General features: G+C 30.4%; 2 protein-coding genes across 4 annotated transcripts in view; one reads left to right on the top strand and one right to left on the bottom strand.

Annotated features, from left to right (window-relative positions):
- The window catches only part of LOC108688544 (centrosomal protein of 135 kDa), a 42854-nt gene that overhangs the window by 2503 nt on the left and 21558 nt on the right, over nucleotides 1-18793 (top strand). The window contains exons 4-14 of one of the 2 annotated variants that reach the window (XM_018194845.1): nucleotides 46-229; nucleotides 337-503; nucleotides 573-768; nucleotides 860-1066; nucleotides 1196-1332; nucleotides 1412-1513; nucleotides 2472-2717; nucleotides 3254-3346; nucleotides 3619-3848; nucleotides 3917-4127; nucleotides 4210-4325. In XM_018194845.1, the coding sequence (XP_018050334.1) occupies nucleotides 46-229; nucleotides 337-503; nucleotides 573-768; nucleotides 860-1066; nucleotides 1196-1332; nucleotides 1412-1513; nucleotides 2472-2717; nucleotides 3254-3346; nucleotides 3619-3848; nucleotides 3917-4127; nucleotides 4210-4325 (1889 nt within the window). The remainder of the gene's footprint in view (nucleotides 1-45; nucleotides 230-336; nucleotides 504-572; nucleotides 769-859; nucleotides 1067-1195; nucleotides 1333-1411; nucleotides 1514-2471; nucleotides 2718-3253; nucleotides 3347-3618; nucleotides 3849-3916; nucleotides 4128-4209; nucleotides 4326-18793) is intronic. The other variant, XM_018194846.1, reaches the window with a different exon arrangement.
- The window catches only part of LOC108688545, an 18744-nt gene continuing 6568 nt past the window's right edge, over nucleotides 6618-18793 (bottom strand). The window contains exons 1-5 of one of the 2 annotated variants that reach the window (XM_018194848.1): nucleotides 12405-12442; nucleotides 12082-12256; nucleotides 8157-8347; nucleotides 7730-8073; nucleotides 6618-7330 (exon numbers count right to left, since the gene is read on the bottom strand). In XM_018194848.1, coding sequence (XP_018050337.1) covers nucleotides 6618-7330; nucleotides 7730-8073; nucleotides 8157-8347; nucleotides 12082-12252 — 1419 coding nt within the window. In that variant the 5' untranslated portion in view covers nucleotides 12253-12256; nucleotides 12405-12442. Of the gene's footprint in view, nucleotides 7331-7729; nucleotides 8074-8156; nucleotides 8348-12081; nucleotides 12257-12404; nucleotides 12443-18793 lie in introns of those variants that run through there. The other variant, XM_018194847.1, reaches the window with a different exon arrangement.

The following is an 18793-nucleotide window of genomic DNA, read 5'->3' as shown; positions in this document are numbered from 1 at the left end:
TATATATATATATATATATGTTATGAAATGAAGAATCTTTTATAGTTGGCCACAAAGGAAAAAGAAATAATGCGACTGAGAAAAATGTTGGAAGGTGGTTGTTCTTATGCTGCAATTAGCAAGGACTGCACTTACAAAAAGAAATCTGGTGCTACTCGTGATGCTACAGATATTAATGAAGTAAAGGTTCTCCAACAGGTTAAATTAGAACTGGAACAACAGCTAAAAGGTAAGAAATTTGGTAGAGTAGAGAAATTCCTACAGTATTTACTTTCAACATAATTATTCGATTATACAATTATTCATTTTACACACTATTTTTCTTGAATGATGCAGAATCTCTAAATAAACAACATGATGCTATGTCTCAGGCAATGAAACTAGCAACACGAAATGAAGAACTAGAGAAAGAATTACGAGATATAGATCACGTTGCATTAGCTGTAGAAGCCGATTGCAATTCTGCAGTTAAAGAGAATAACAGAAGAGTTTGTAGACTCCAAGTAATTACGATTGCATTAATGTATATTTTCAGTATGATTTTTTATTTTCACACTCTTATGCTTGTTTAGGAGAAGTTAGAAAATGTCATGACACAAGTACATGTCTTGGAACGCGAGTTAACTGTAGAACGTAGAGAGGTACAAGAGTTAAGAGCAGATCTAGAAGCATGTAGACTTGAAAAACGTAACATTCAACGTACTCTAGAATGTACATTGGATGAAAAGAAACAAATGTCTGATAAGATCAATCAATTAACAGTTATTGGTATGTTAAAATTGTTCATTTTTTTTATATTTTTCCTTTTAACAGCCTGGGCTACTTATATCGAAGGTGAAAGTTTAACATAATATTGCAGAAAAAAGTGTAAATATGGAAAGACTGACTAAAGAAAATGATTGCCAAAAACAAGATATTAATCAATTTACTAATAAAATATCAGAAGAGCATATACATAAAAAAAATATTGGGCAAAATAATGGAGAGAATGAACAGACGAATACAAAAGAAAAGAGAGAAAAGAATGATCAGAATAAAGGAATGAAAACATCAAAGAAAAAAAATGGTATTAATAGTAATTGATTTTGAAATATATAGCCCAGGAAAATGTTAATTATAAATTTTTAATGAATCGTTTATTTAAAAAAAAATTATATGAAAAGAAAATATATTAAGAATTATTTATCCTTTTTAGCATTAAAAAATAACAGAAATGAGAAACATGATGTAATCGATCATCAGATAGCGATTAATGATAAAGAAATTATAAAAAATACAAGTGGCTTTGATATGCAAAAACGTATTGACGAAGCAAATTTAAAAATTGCATCTGTGAGTCAAAGGAGGTTACTTAAATATTTTTAATTGTTTTTTTAAAATATGATATTAGAAAAAGATATTTATTTTGCAGCTTCAACAGACAATTCAGCGATTGGAAATAGAACGAGATCATTATAGAAAGGAGTACATCAATTGTCTGGACGAACAACGTAGAACATCTGACAAAGATAACGTAAATATTAAATATTTTTTTTAAATATTAGGTGTACAACTTTGCTTCCGCCAACTTTTTTCCGAAATTCGAGGCTTTATTATAAAAAACTGGTTATACATTTATGATTCAAAGTATTGTCCATCGCTGGCCACTACTTTCTCCCATCTTTCGGGTAGCGTACGAATCCCGCGTCGAAAAAATTGGTCATCTTTTGAGGCTATCCACGAATCGATCCAATTTTTTACTTCTTCATAAGACCGGAAGTGCTGGTCAGCCAGGCCGTGTGTCATTGATCGAAACAAGTGATAGTCAGAGGGAGCAACGTCTGGAGAATACGGCGGGTGGGGTAGGACTTCCCATTTCAACGTTTCCAAGTATGTCTTGACCACTTTCGCAACATAGGGTCGAGCATTGTCATGCTGCAAAATCACTTTATCGTGTCTCTCGTTGTCTTTCAATGCTCGGCTCAAACACATCAGTTGCGTTCAATACCGATCGTCTATGATTGTTTCAATCGGTTTTAACAGTTCATAATACACTATGCCGAGCTGGTCCCATCAAATAAAGAGCATGACCTTGGAAATCAAAATCACCGTTCTTGAAGCGTTGAAACCACTCACGACACGTTCTTTCACTAATAGCGGCCTCACCATAAGTATTTGAGAGCATTCGATGAGCCTCAACCGCAGATTTCTTCATATTGAAGCAAAAAATTAAAACCGCAAATGACGAGAATTTGGCTCGTAAACTGACATTTTCAGTCGAGAATAACTTTATGATGCAGACACAAATCGACTAATGTTTCTATGGGGTTATGTTGACAGATGCCCAAGTTTATTGCATGATGTCTATAATCTATTTATTTCGACCATCACTTACCGCTAAAGCCATCTATAGGCGAAAGCAAAGTTGTACACCTAATAATAATTTTATTGCTTGTACAAAAAGTTAAATTTTTATTACTTGTAAATTACAGGCTGATTTGTGGACACAAATTTGTGAATTGAAATGTGAGTTAAGTGATAAGGAACAAGCTTTAAGCAAAGAACATCAGGAGAAGGAAGAACTGTGTCATAAGAAAAAGGATTTAGAAGCACGATTACAAACTTACAATCAAAAGAGACAGATGTGTTTTCCTTGCAGATCCTGCAGTTTGTGCCAACCCATTCGTATTTGTACCTGTACTTCTGGCTCGCCAGTATCTGGAGACGTTAGCACAAAAGTAAAGATTTTTAAATAAGATTATATTATATATGTGCGTGCGTGCGTACAAGGTGTGTAGACACTTCCGAAAATTAAATTAAGAAAATTTTGTGATTTTAAAGAGGATATAAGATGGTACCATTGATTTGATCTTGGATATTATTATCAAAGTCATTTTGAACAAAGTCATTTTGAATTTTTTAAATAGAATCCATTTTTCATTACATATTCTTGTAGCTTACCTCGAGAGTTTTTCAATTATAAGCTATAACTCGAAAAGTACTTAATAAAAAATTATTTCATTATAGTGCTTTGAATATATAATGAAAAATGCAGGATTCCATTTAAAAATTTCAATAATCTTGACAATGCCACCTAAAGTAAAATCAAAGGAACCATCTTATTCCTCTCGAAATCACAAAACTTTTGAAATATTTTTTTTTTAATGCACTGTTTAAAAGATATTTGAAGTTATATTTGAAGTCGATATTTGAAGTCGTTAAAATGAGATACCCAGTATATGTCTTATTCCTATTTCAATTTCAATTTGTACAGATGCTTGAACGTCTTGAACGAGAACGAGATATAGCCAGAGCGGATGTTAAACGACTGATAGACGAACGCGATGCGTTACGGGAGAAACTTGAGGTAGAAAATGGAAATCATAAATTAAATTAATTTCACATTTCTATTTTTTGTTTATTTTTCCTAATATATTTTTTCCTAATATATTTTAATCTTATATTTTAATCTTGTAGATACTAAATAATACGCGAATTTTAACATTCATATTTTGGCTAATTGTATCTGTTCTATAACTAAATGTACCATGATTAATGCTGACTTATATTATTTCTTGCTAACGCATTGTAGCTATATAGTAATATGTAAATGCATGACTGGATGATATTTGAATATAGATAATGTCGGATACACACAAAAGTGAACAACTTCGACTTAAGGAAAATTTAATCGAGACAGAGAATCGCTTGAAACATATAGAAAAAGAACGACAAGATCTATTGATGACTCAAGACTCAAGAAGAGCGACAATGAACGGTCTCGAGAATCAGTTAGATGATGTACAAGAAGAACTGCGCCGTACAAAGCAGGAATTAATGGCGCAACGAACGCAATATTTTCAACTACGGTAATAAAGATTAAATTTTATTTGTAAAAATCGAATGTAATCTTAATCTTCTAAATTATTTATTGCAGAACATTACAAGATCAAACGGATCAAGCGCTTGGAGACACACAGAGCCAACTATCGCAAACAGAATCGGAATTGAACAAGGCTGTTGATCACAACAAAAATATGGAGCAGCAACAACTGCAGTTAAATGATCAAATCAAGGAACTGAAGCAAGAAATAAATACTTTGCGCTCAAACATGACACTCTTGGATCAAGAAAAAGATCGATTATTGGTAATTAGAAAATTGTAACAAATTAATCTTTTAATAATTAGCTATTATAAAATCAATTATATTTTTAAAAAATTATTTTTAGATGGTATTGGACGAAAAAACAGAAAAGATTGCTGCATTGGAACGGGAATTAACGTATAAGGATCAACAAAATGAAGCAGTGCAAAAACAAATCCGTGATTTACAGCATAAAAATGAGTAAGTACATCTTTATTTATTTACAACTTCTGATAAACTTCCTAAAAAACATTGGCATTTGTCTCTCATATCTTTCATAAGTAACTTTAGTTTTTGTTTTAAATACATAAATGATATTTACAATACGATAAAAAAAGCCAAGATCGGTCACATTTTTGGATGTTACAAATAATATTATACATTATATATTTTTTTATTAAATCAATTTATTCCAAACATAATTGCAAGGCGGTAACATTCGGATTCAACACAATCATTCTAAAACACTAATAATTCTCCCTAGATTAAATTAGAAAGAAAGAAAGAAATCCTGGTTGAGGTAATATTTTTTGCAATAAATTTCTTTCTTTCTAATTTAATCTAGGGAGAGTTAGTAACGTTTCAGAATGATTGTGTTGTATTCGAATGTTATCGGCTCGCAATTATGGAATAAATTGATTTAATAAAAGAATATATAATGTATTATTTGTAACATACAAAAATATGATCGATCTTGACTTTCTTTATCGTATTTGATGTATTCACATATATACGTGTTTAAAATTCTTAAAATATTTACAATGTTCAAACTTTAAAATATAAGACGCAATAAATAAAACTTTGCTTAACCATATAAGATAAAACTAAATAATTCATATATCGTGTACAAAATAAAATTAAGTTTAAATTAATTTTTTAATTGAAAAATCGATGCATCATGCACATTTTTCACTAGGCAAAAAATAAATAAATGTGATTCTTACAAATTATTTGACAAAAAAAAATGAGACTAGTAATTTTCCATACTATTTTTGGATACAAACCTGGTTCTCAAATTATCTATCATGTTATAATTTTAAAAAATTTACATTTTAAATAAATATTTAAAGTTGTATTTTTATATTTTATTGTATTAGAACAATATATGATGTGCTAGAAAAATTTTATTGTAATTAAAATTAATTGTTTGGATTCTCAAAAAGATTTTTTAGTGTCAATTATAGTTAATAAGATATTCGTAATTAATATGGAATCTATTACAGAAAAGTGAATTAGATCATTAATAATTTATTAAATAGCTTTCAATTATATTTAGTTAAACATAAGGGTTTTTAGGCCGCTGCATACGAAATCGACAAATTTAAAAATGAAAGATATTTATACACATTAAATATTTTTCATTTTTAAATTTGTAAGATCAATTTTGTAAGAAATCCGAAACTAACAGATTTTAAATAGATAATTATAATAGATTATTTAATTATTGATGATATTTAATTATAAATTTATAGAATTTTACATTATAAGTTGAAAATATAACCTTATTCTCTTTTAAATTGAGACACTTGCGTATAAGATAGCAATTTAAAAATCATTATAATTATAAAGTAAATACTTCAGTTTGTTTTCGTAAAGTTTCATTTAAACTGACCGTTTAAATACAATTTAAGAAATTTATATTCTTCAATGAAAAAAGCTATATGTTAAAAAGTTGTATGAATATATGTTAACAAAAAATTAATTTTAAAAGACAGACAAATGAGAATAAATTGCGTGGTTAAAGATACGCTGTAAAACTATATATATTCTAAAATGGCATATTGTTAATAACCTTTTTATTCTATTATTTTAATTGTTTTACATATTATTATGAATATGAAAAACTGCCTATTGACTGAAGAAATAGCGCAAGAACCTCCTTAAATATGTTATCAATTCGTTGAAAGCCGATATTAAAGAATTTTTTTGAAGACAAAGTCCTAATAAAATATTTAATTTTGACTGTAATAAAATTTTTTATATCATAGATCGTCAATTATAATATGACAAAATACACCACGGAAAAAAATGTTTGATTGAATTAATTGGAATTTTGATGGAAAATAAATAATCCAGAATTCTGGTTAAATCTACTAGAAATCTAGTTGATCCAGATTAGATAGTTAACCTAGTAGATAACCAATATTCAGAATTTTTTTGGTTAAATCTAAAATTCCAATAGATTTAATCAGAATTTTATAGTAAAGTATTCTAGACATAATCAGAATTATGGATCATTCATTTTCCACTAGAATTCTAGTCAATTCAATCAAATATTTTTCTTTGTGTATATAAAAGTAAGTTCTTTTTGCAAATTGAGTTGCAAATTTCTCAAAATTGTGACGTGATGGAGCAATTTGGAAAATGCATTCCTACTCAGCATCCAAAAAAACTATAAAAAATGACTAATTTCAGTTTAAAACAAAATCATGTTTTATCTAACAGTTCTAAACGCGCAGCGTTGCGATCACTGTGCAGCAATTTATGAACTATTCAAATCACCATTGATTTGATATTATCGTTGAGAAATCTTGCCAAGCTTACCGCTGGTGGTTGGCAACTATTTAATGAGATCAGATTATTATTCTCTAACTCTTCCATAGCCTCACCAATCCTCTTGTAACCAGGTCGGCATTCGCATCTAGTTTTCAGTCGCAATTTTTCTTGTTGCCATAACACATACCGATTATTTTTCGGTATTCTCTGAGCGACTAACCATTCCCCCTCGATACATGGGCCTTGTGTGTACAACTTATAACAGGTTTTCTTGATCATCACCATTCCTGGTCTGCTCTCACAATCATCGTTATCATTTTTTTTGCACTTGCCAGCGTCTCTCATGATATTGGTACATCCACACACGCCATTGTAACTGATTCCATCGAGAGACGGTCTCACGTTGTAATCATACAACACTATCTGCCCGTTCGGACACGGTCCTCTTGTACCGATCTTGTAGCATGTCTTCTCCTGAGGAAAGTATAGTCTACCGCGTTTGCATGGCACGGGAATGCAAGTTGACGAATTTATCAACATATAGCCGTTCTCGCAGGGTCCCCTCGTATGTAATCGATAGCAGAATCCGTCTTTATATAACACATAGCCTGATTTGCAAATACATCTAGCTCGTACAATATCTTCCTGCGATGACCTAACATCCACTGTCACCGTAAAGTGATGTCCTTGTGGACATGGACCAACGCTGTCTGATAATTCACATTATGAATTAAAAAATATTTTACTAAAGATTTTACTAAAGACTTACTATTAAAAATTAAATTATAGGAATGAGTCAGTGCATGCCAATCACAAGTGTAAGAATTCAATAAGAAATTATAAGCCGTCTTGATCTTTATCTCTTGAATCTATTATAATAATGTTAATGATATAATTAACAAATATTTTATAAAATTAATTTTATGAAAAATTTGAAGAATTTAATAAAAAATGATTCATATTTGTATAATAACTTTAAAAGCATAAAGGAATTTATATTAAAGCAGAAGATGGTGTTCTTCCATTTTTTCAATTTCATTATTATATCAAATTTTCATTTTTTACATTTTAAATTATTAGATATTATTCGATTATGTGAAATGTTTTACCTAACTGATAGCACATCCCGCTCGGTTCGTGATAGTGAGGTAATTGAGAGTGGCAGCCGCACGTTCCACCCGGCAGAAACAATTCTCCTAGCTCCGAACAAGGACCTTTGGTATAATGTTCATGGCAACCACCGCCATTTCCTAGCCAATAATATCTGGCCAATTCGCCACTCGCCGAACATGAACAGATCGCTAAACCGTCCTCACCTGTGACAAGAAGTTCGCCACGTGGACATGGACCTCTGCTGAGCTTCGGATAGCACTTGCCGTCCTTGGGCCAGTAAATCTCGCCTTGCTCTTTGCAGATTTCGGGATCACGACAGATTCCCCATCGCTGTTTCATACTAAAGAGGACGATCATGAATATATATATATAAATGTTTCCAGTCGGTTATGAATGAGATTAAAGAGAGACTGTTTTTGTTACGCTAATTTATCAAGCGCGTCGGATACAGGTGCAAAGAATTGACCCTTGGAGCAGGATGCTCTCGTGAATATTGGATGGCACAATGCGTCCCTGGGCGATTGAGCGGTTCCTGGAGGACATCTACATTCCGCAATTGTTCCGTTACCAGCTGCTGGACTCAATTCCATAGTTTCCGGGCACGGGGCGCCGATCTGTCATACATATGAAAGATCATAAATGACTCATGAGGGGATCTTGACACGTTAAGATTAAATTGGTGAGAATCTGGCCTATCCTCAACAATCGATGTGTGTCACAAGATGTACTAAAAAATAAGCAAGAAAATCAAAATTATAAATGTACAATAATGTCCTACTGTACTTACGCACATCCTTGCACGAGTAATTTTTTAGATAATTAACCCTCAATATACTCACATCTCAAAAAGGTCCCTATCTACCCACATTTGGATATTTGTAACCCAGCATTTTCTTTTGCTTAAATCTCAGATTGTAGTGCATCGATTTTTAATAATTTTTTTTAATTTATCGTTTGAAGATTGAAAAAAAGAATTTTTGAGTTAAAAAGTTTAAAATGTCGTAGCACAAAAGATATTTTAATAATAAGTGCAATAAATGAAAAAGGATCGGAAAAAAACGTCTGAACTATGAAAGACTTCTTCTCGGGAGAGAAGTGGGAGGAGGATACGCTAATCCTTTGAATACTTTTTTTATTTAACTTTGAGGGTTAAAATAATTTATGATAATTAAATATTATATATTTATGATAATTAAATAATTAAATATATACGTATAATATTTAATTATCATTAATCTTCTTTGTTATTCATAAATTGTTCATTCATAAATTATTCGACTACGGTCGAAAATAAATTTAACAAAAAAAAACAGAATATGTACTGATTATCTATGTGTAACTCGCTGATGCTGGAACTTTGCTCAATTCAATTAGCTCTCTAACTACTTCGGCTCATTTACCGGATTACTGGTTTACGGAACAAATATTAAGAATTGAGCAATTGCAGAATTAACAATTTCGATTTTCTTGCTTATTTTTTACTAGTGTCTTACTACTTGTGTCACATGTTAGTTGCTGGAGATATGCACTGCATCCTTACCAAGGGTCCCATTTTTCATTTACAATGCTTGTAAGCATTATTTATCTTTGTTTAATAAATAGACAGTATGAACTGATATGTATTTATAGCGTGTGAACGTAAAAAACGGAACACACTCTAAGTTTGATCAAAATCGATATCTTCCAATATCCCTCTCCTCATTAGAAGTAAATGATTCCTTTAAGTCAATTTTTATCAAAATTAACTTAATCTCGGTTTAACTTAATTGCTCTTTTTCTGATTCTTAGAACTAGGAAAAAGATAAAAAGTAAGTGGTGATCGTGGCGCAGAATGTAGCATGACTGCTTTCTGTGCTAAAGATTCAGGGTTCAAATCCAAACTAAACCCTAAAACATCAAATATTATTTGATCGCCACCTCTCGGAAGACAATGCAAATCTTCAAAAGTATTTTTATCATCATCATATGGATTCGACATTAAAAAGTGTAGATCCCATGTATCAATGTATATATAATATGTATACTTGCCAATATGCATGGCAAGCGTGACGTTTTAATGCCGAATTGCTTCTTTCTAAAGATCATGCAGAAATAGAAATGATTGGAAGAGATCGATATCCAGCAATAAATGAAATTAGACTAATATAAAATAATTAAAGTTTTTGTTACACGCTGATATAAACTGCTCAATAATAACAAATTAAAATATAAGGTCTATTATATTAATCGAACAATGTTAAGATGATAAACAATAATATATTTTATGATTCTACGATGACATATTTAACAGAACATTTCGAGCTTTACTTAGTCCTCCTCAGTGGGTAAATTCAAATTATTTTTTATATTTTAATAAAATTCACAATAATTATTTCACTTTCTATTATGACCTTTCGTTTTGCTGTACGAATACATCATAATGCTCCTGAATTGATAGTCATAAAATCCAGATCCAAAAAGTCCAGATTTTTTTGGAAGCCAATTCTTCGGTTACCAAGAAATGGAAGAGTCAATTAAAATTTACGGAAAATTTAGATGTTTAATGCATCAACGATAAACGTTAAATAATGACCTGTGATATATTATTTTTGATCATTAATCTACGAACATCTACATTACTACGAAACTTTTGATGATTTTCAATCAATTGACTTTCAAGAATTTGACTTTAAAAAATTGGCTTTCAAGAAATTGGATTTATACCTTGACTTCATGATTATCAATCATGTCAATTAGAAGCCATTATGATGTATTTATATAACAAAACGAAAGATCATAATAGAAAGTAAAATATTGGGAGTACAAATAAGTTTCCGCCGTTTTTTATCAAAAATTAAGCAAAATTAAGCATTTATTGTGAAAGAACGATACATAATGTTTTATTCAAAATAATGGCTATCGCTAGCCACTACTTTTTTCCATCTTTCTGATAGCATGTGATACCGCGCCGGAAGAACGCTTCATCTTTTGAGGCTATCCAATCATCGATACAATTTTTGATATCTTCATGTGAAGTGCTGCTCAGATAGGTCATGCGTCATCAATCGGAACAAGTGGTAGTCAGAAGGAGCAATGTCTGGAGAATACGGTGGGGTAGAACTTCCCATTTGAGTGTTTCTAAGTAGGTTTTGACCGGCGCCGCAACATATGGTCGAGCATTATTATGCAGGAGAATAATTTTGTCATGCCTGGAGCAGTAGTGGGCACGTTTTTCCTTGAGTGCTCGGCTCAATCTCATCAATTGTGTTCGATAAAGAGCCCCAGTAATGGTCTCGTTCGGTTTGAGCAACTCATAATACACGACACCAAGTTGATCCCACCAAATACACAACATAAGTTTTTTTCCATGAATATTCGGCTTGGCTGTCGATGTTGAATGATTGAAGCATGGCCAGGTGGTTCCCATGATTTCTTCTTCTTTGGATTATCGTAGTGGATCCATTTTTTATCATCAGTGACTATACGATGCAAAAAACCCTTTCGTTTATGCCTGGCAAGCAGCATTTCACATGTGAAAAATCGGCATTCAACGTTTCTCGGCTTCAGTTCAAATGGAACCCAATTCCCTTGCTTTTGAATCATTCCCAATGATTTCAAACGATATGAAATTGTTTGTTGAATCACTCCTAATGTAAGTGCAAGTTCTTTTTGCGTTTGGCACGAATCTTCATCCAATAATGCTTCCAATTCCGCGTCTTCGTACACTTTTGGCCTTCCGCTACATTCTTTGTCTGCGACGTCAAATTCACCGTTCTTAAACTTTTGAAACCACTCACGACAACTTCTCTCACAAGGCAGCATCATCACATGCGTCTACAAGCACTCTATGAGTCTCTGCTGTAGATTTCTTCAAATTAAAGAAGTAAATCAAAAGTTCCTACAAATAACATTTATTCGGCTTAAAACTCGACATTTTCGTACAAAAAAAAATATGATGCTGATACAAAATCGCTAATATTTCAAGGTGTTGCCGAATGTCCAATCTTATGATATGTCGTTTTACATCAAACAATTTCAACTATAGTTTATTAGTGGCGCCGTCTTTTGCAAACGGCAGAAACTTATTTGTACTCCCAATAATAATTGTGAATTTTATTAAAATGTAGAAAGTAATTTGAATTTACACACGGACTAAGTAAAGCTCGAAACTGTTCTGTTAAATATATTATCGTAGAATAATAAATAATATTATCGTTTACCATCTTAACATTGCAGGCTAATATAGATAAGTTAATCAAGTTAATCTATTTGTAGAAATATACGTAAATGAGTCTTTTAGAACAGTGGCATACCATAAATCTATTGCAAATTACAGACACGTAAATCGTGAGAAAAAGAAGATTATTACCTGGAATATTTTGTAGCATTTCCCATCTGCTGGCCAATAAAGCAGCAGCCAGCCGCGTGGTTGTGCGGCGCAGGGGTTGCTCGAGGGATCGGCCCATGGTGGCGGCATTATTGCAGTCCTCGCGTTAATTACTGACAGAAGGCATATGATGCTCTTTAAAAGGATCCGCATCGTGCTGAAAATTGTTAACGTTATTTCATTCCGCTACGAAGAGAATTAATAATCGAGAATTGAAAAAAATCATAGTTTGCGACAAATATGTAACACAATTAATTTATTGCAAATCGTAAAACGAAGAAAATCACGCGAGCAGAAGGTATTACCTCTCATTTTTGATGCAGTCAAATACAGAAACAATTTCGCCGAGTTCGCCGCTGGCTTGGAGAACGCTTCAATAGAACACATGAAGTGACATTCAAAACGAGACTATCGCGATAGCGCGAAATGTCGATGCGTGTGTCATCTTGTGCGTGCGTGCGAGCAACATGAGTGGGAAAGAGCAGAAATGCGTACGACAGCGAGAGCAAAATGACCATACTTTCACTGTTTCACTATGGCAATGGCATTGTCCCTGGTGGCAGGGCTCAGGATAACAGCATATGTACGGAATAAGAATAACTAACGCCGTATAAATACTTTCCATGTCGCAGAAAGCAAAAGGTCTTTTCTCTTTTTTTTTTTTTTCAATCTCATTGACTAGAAAGATTACGCAAATATTTTGCGATTTTGAGCCTCGAAATATAATGAAACAGTTCTGTCTATTCCGAACCATCACCAATTCTGTCTATTCTAATCCACTTCTGATCAAATTTATTTAGATCAATTTGAACAGCATTCTGAATGTTGTATATAAGGGATGGACAAAATATGAGCAATTGAAATATATTACTTGCTTTTATTAAAAAGATTGGCCTGTTAGTTACTTTTAATAGATTTTATTCTTGTTGGGATAGAATACAGTCATCGTTTGAATAGTCGCCAAAAGAACGTTATATTATTCTTTTAACATCTTACATAAATAATATTGGGAAAGGAAATTTGCTTCTCACTCTATTTTTCAAAATTGCCTTATTCTGTTCTTCAAAACAGCAACATCTTTCCTAGTTAGCAATCGCTTAATTTAAGTATTATGGAATTATTGTGAACAATTTTGAAAAGCACAGATTGTTCGAGAAACAGATTTTCTCCTTTAATTTCTTACATAATTGTAAGATATATTAGAAGAATGGTAGGTAACATTTCACTTGTGATTATTCAAGCATTGTATATAACTCTATTCTTTCCAACAAGGATATAAAATCTATATTAAATAGAAATAATAGATCCAACCTCTTATTAATATTGTTTTTAATATTGATTATAGATCCAACCTCTTATTAATAATACAATAAGACAATATACAAGTATTAGAGTAGCCCTTATTTTATACTTGGTAAAAAAATTTTTTATATATTTGTTTGCCGATCTCCTCAGAACAGAGTTCCAAATATTTAAAAAATAATCTGTATACAAATTTTTATTGCAATCGGATAAAAAGAACATATGCCGACGAGCACCTAACATAAAATAAAATAATTTGACATTTAAAGTGGCAAGTGTTCTTCCTCTTATCCGCAATAAAAATTTTTATATAGGTTAATTTTTTAATATTTGGAACTGTTCTGGGGGAATTAGCAAACAAATACATAAAACATTTTTTTATCAAGTATAAAATAAGAGCCCTAATAAGTGTATTTCCTAAGTTCACATCAATTTACATGGTAATATTGTATTACACGCATTGTTGACTCAGGAAGAAACGCAGCATTGCATTTTTTTTTTTTTTTTTTTTTTTTTTCCAAAAATTGAGGAAGTATTTAACAGTATGAAGTCTTGTCAACGTTTCAATATTGTTGCTCGTTGAACTTTCTTCCGCGACTTTCCTCGACGACTGCGAAACTAAGAGTTCTATTCTTTGCTACAGTATTTTACTAATTATTGTACCTTTTATAAATTTCCTAGAATTTATCTCATCCTTGTTCTAATTAATGTAATGATTCGTTTGACGTATGCCGAAATTCTCCTAATGCGCTTTTATGATGTTCAATATCAGATAATCTAGTCGCAATTGTCCAATTTTTTTGATAATTTGCATTTTTATAAATCGCGTATTATTTATATAAAACGTAAAAATATAGTCCTAGAAATAAGCACGTTACCGTGTTCCACCTCTTATAAATACAACAAACACTGCGTGAAAAAGAGAGTTTTCTTTTCCTATTTTTAATTAACGCCGCTGAATCATTTTAGCCGTTGAACGTAAATGAATAGATTATTATCTGTATGTTATACTCGTCGTCGTCCATGAGATTCTTCTGATCGATGTCTGCAAGTGCGAACGTATCGTTACATAATCGTCTAATTAGTTATCATCCCCGATCCCAGTGGGAACGAGTTATATCAGAACTTTCTCGTTTACAGGATTTCATTCTAGTAATAAACGTAATAAACGCAAAAGAGACAAGTAACAAAATATTCAATATAATCACAATAATCGCCCCATAACAAATAACATAAAGTTTAATCGAGATATGAGACGTCTCTTAAAAACATTTTTAAAGATGTAAAAATGTATAATCTCTGCAAAAAGTGATTGGAATTTATATTTTATACTTTATATATAAAACTGAAAATTATATATATGACTTTTTCAATTTTATATGTAAAGTATAAATTTCTAATTCCAATCACTTTTATGTATATATGAAAATATGAAATATATAATATATGTATATATGAAAAAATTTAATAAGATCATTACATTTAACAATTTTTTTAATGCTTAAATAAAAATTTTCTTGATTTTTTTAATTATTTCTTAAAAACATATTTATTATATTGAAATAATTTTTGATTTAAATTTTAAATCGTCAAACATTTTGTATTATTTGCAAATATAATATAGAAAAGTCTGAATTTTTTTCATAATTTTATTTTATTTTGTTAAAAAGTACGTGTAATGTATCTTTAAATAAAATGTTTTTTTGCAAAAATGTCTTTAAGATGTCTTGTTCCGATTTTTATATGCATATTATAGAGTATAGCAATATTTTTTTTTCAAAAATAGAGGAAATTCTTTTATTCGAAAAACAACACATTGTATTGATTCGAGAAATTGAAGTTGACATATATATTTGATGCAAATAGAGAAAAAATGTTGAAATTGAGATATCCGGTTAAAAAATTAAAGATGTGAATTCTTTCAATAAACATTCTTTCATTAAACATAAAGAGATAAGTATTCATATTCAATCTAATTATTCTAAACGCCTAGTGATAGCTTTTCTTCGAGAATAAGAAAAATTTTTTTCTTTTGAAGAATCAATATTGCATTGATTGATAAATAAACATAAGATGCCGTATCTCCAAGAGATGGCAATAAATCGCATATCATACACCAAAGTGCATTGCTTACGTTTACAACTTAAATCTGTCTTATAGGGTTGCCACAGACAAAATTCTGTGTGCGTAAAGTATGTAAACTTAAGCCGATGAGCCAATCAAGATATTGTTTTAGCTGTACGTAATCTGACGAAAATAGAAATAGCAATAAATTTATCCATAAGACAAGTTTCAACCGATTGAAATTCGCTTTATTGAGAAGTTATGGATAAGTTTATTTCCATTTTCGTTAGATTATGTAAACCAATATCCTGATTGGTTTATCGGCTTAAGTTACCTCTTACGGTACTGTTACGGAATTTTGTATGCGTCAGTCCTAATTCTTTATTCCTGCTATTATGCGCAGCTCCTAATTCATCGTTAATTAATCTACTATAGAATTTTACACACGTCAATTTCGGTACTTCAACTTCATTATATAAAAAAATTAGACATTTCTATGGTAACTCAATTTATTAAAGAACTATCTTAAAGATATGAATTTTTTCAATATTCTCAATGATAATAATTAAATAAAATATTGGAGTTTAAGATTGTTTTGTGTGCAGATCCAATGAAGAGAAAGAAAAATTGAAATTCAAATAATTCACGAATAAAACAAGTAGTTGATTTTTGTCTGACACAATACCGAATCGATTGAGTGACAAATGCGTACGTCTTTGTAAACAATTGCGTTGTGCAAATTGCAAACGCAGCATCCGTGCCACGATCACCGCGAATAGTGGTAATCATAGCAAGCACGAAATTTTTATAGCCACTGAGAAAACTGATGTAACACTAGCACCGTGCTAGGTTTCGATAAAAACTGTACTAGTGCACTAATAATAGTGCAAGTTTATAATGTGGTTCAATGGCTGCGTTCAGCAGAGAAAGCAGCTTTGTAACATTCCTCATGATTGGTCCTTTAATTTCTCATTGAGTTTAAATGTATAAACCAATCATATTCAAAAACACATCAGAGACATTCATTTTAGTGACATCTATTTTATAACACCTTTAAAAATATATATAACTATGTTCAAATTTGAATTATTTTACAGTATTCTGATTCATTTATTTATAACATTAAAACATTTTTTGTTAAATAAATTAAATAAATTTTTTACATTTCAAGAGTTTTAAATGTCAAAATGTAAATCATTGCGTAGTTATTAATAGAAACATTAAAATTAACACAATATCAGTGTTACAACATTAATTAAAATAATGTAATATAATCATAACGTACAATAATATCACACCTTAGCACGAACGCAACCTCAATTTCAATTTACACTGAACTCAGTGCAAGTTTTTTTTGCCAGTTTTATCAATGAAACATAAATAATTCAGGGTTGCCACATACCTGAAAAATCAGGAAAACTGGGAAAGGTCAGGGAAATTGGTCATGGAAAATTGGGAAAAGTCAGAGGAATATATAAAAAAGTCTGAAATTTTGAAATTTGCTCACAATTCCTTTAAACTGCTCTTATTCCAAATAATTGTTAATTTTTTAAATATACTATTATAATACTATTATATATGATGTAGTCAAATACATTTAACACTCGTGCATTTTAAATGATTTTAATAAAATTAAATTAAAAAGTAAAATTAAAATTTATATTTTATTCATTATTTTTATTTGATAGCTCTTTTTCATCATAATTGGATTCTTTTTTTTCAATAGTAATTTATTTTTTGTTGACTTAAATTTTGTACTCAAAATTTTATTATGTTACTAAGCTTCTTTTGCATTCTTTTGCATTTTTAATAATGTAGGTTAGCTTTCTTACAATACTATTATTCTAAATGTTAAAATTTAGATTTTTTTAGAGAAATTTTATATTGGTCATGAAAAATATTCTATTTTCATCAAAATTTTCTATTTTCTTTTACAAAAAGGTAAAAAAAAGTGTACGCGTATGTGTGTTCCTTAAAGAAAAAAATTACTTTTTATTCTAAACCTTTTTTCCAAACTATTAAAATAATAATAATTTTTTTCAAAAATGTGTGAAATCTTTAAATTGCGCCAATTATAAACAGAAAATATATTTCGTTGAAACATTAATGTTGTATAATTTTTAAAGAATAAAACTAAAGAATAAAAGTGGTCCTTAATAAATAAAAAAACTTTTGTGTAAAAAAACTTGGCGCCACTAGCAAGCTTGATTTGGTCTAGCGGCACCAAGTTTTTTTAAATAAAAAATTTGCTATTTATTATTATTAATCACTTGAGTTTTATTCTTTAAAAGTAGTATAAAAAAATGAAAATAATGGATACAACCTCTGGCTTTAATCATGACAAATGTTATCCAGGATGTGATCCTGAACAATATTCAAAAGGTTTTAGCCGTCGGTCGGCCACCTTGTGCAATGCTAATGCCAGCGGTACTGTAACTGTCGAGCCTTATAACTCGAAAAGTATTCAATAAAAGATAACTTTATTATAGTGTTTCGAAAAGTTCTCGACATCGGCTATTAAATTCTGAAATCAAAAATAGAGTGCTAGTCAAAATGGGAGTTTTTTAAGAAAAATTCAGTTCCGGGGGAACTGAATTTTTGAAGAAAGCTTTATTTTGATATAACAAATAATGACACAAAAGTCGCCATCGATATATGGAAAAGCGTATTAAAAGTCAAAAGTATCAAAAAATCGATTTTCGAAAATAACTCATGAACGGTTGTTTATGAAAAAATGTTTTATATAAAAGTTAAAAAAGCATTAGATTCTCTGTAAAAAAAGATAATATGGAATCTTTTCATGAATCCAACCGTTTTCGAGAAAAAATGCTGGAAATTAAGACTTTTGAATAATAATGTACTGTTTTCCACACTACAATGGAGAGATACAAAGCAGATTTTTTTTTTTTTTAATGGTCTCCAATAAGCCTAATCCACGTTTTCTTTTTTTCAAAATCGTAAATATAATCGTAAATAAATGAATTATAGACATTTCGATATCATTATGTCCTCTTTAAATGTAGAAATAACAAATTCTAGATGTAATAAGCGCCACAATCCAATAAAATAAAAGTTATTAAAAATGAAAGAGACATCGTTAAGCTGTAAAGACTATTATCTTCGTCTGTCGTATCTCGAATACTCAAACTAATAATCACTATAATAAAGAATAAAAAATATTGGCTCAGTATTAAATTTTTAAGGATATATCACGTACAGTCCCTTTAAGAAAATTAAATTTGGAAGTATATTTAATATTTACTTCACTTCAAATAAACTATACACTGAACTATACACTAAACTTTATACTTCAACTATATTATATATA

The sequence above is a fragment of the Atta colombica genome, unplaced genomic scaffold, assembly GCF_001594045.1.
Source record: "Atta colombica isolate Treedump-2 unplaced genomic scaffold, Acol1.0 scaffold235, whole genome shotgun sequence".
Taxonomy (NCBI): Eukaryota; Metazoa; Arthropoda; class Insecta; order Hymenoptera; family Formicidae; genus Atta; species Atta colombica.
The sequence above is the reverse complement of the archived record's forward strand: the minus strand, read 5'-3'. Positions and strand labels throughout refer to the sequence as shown.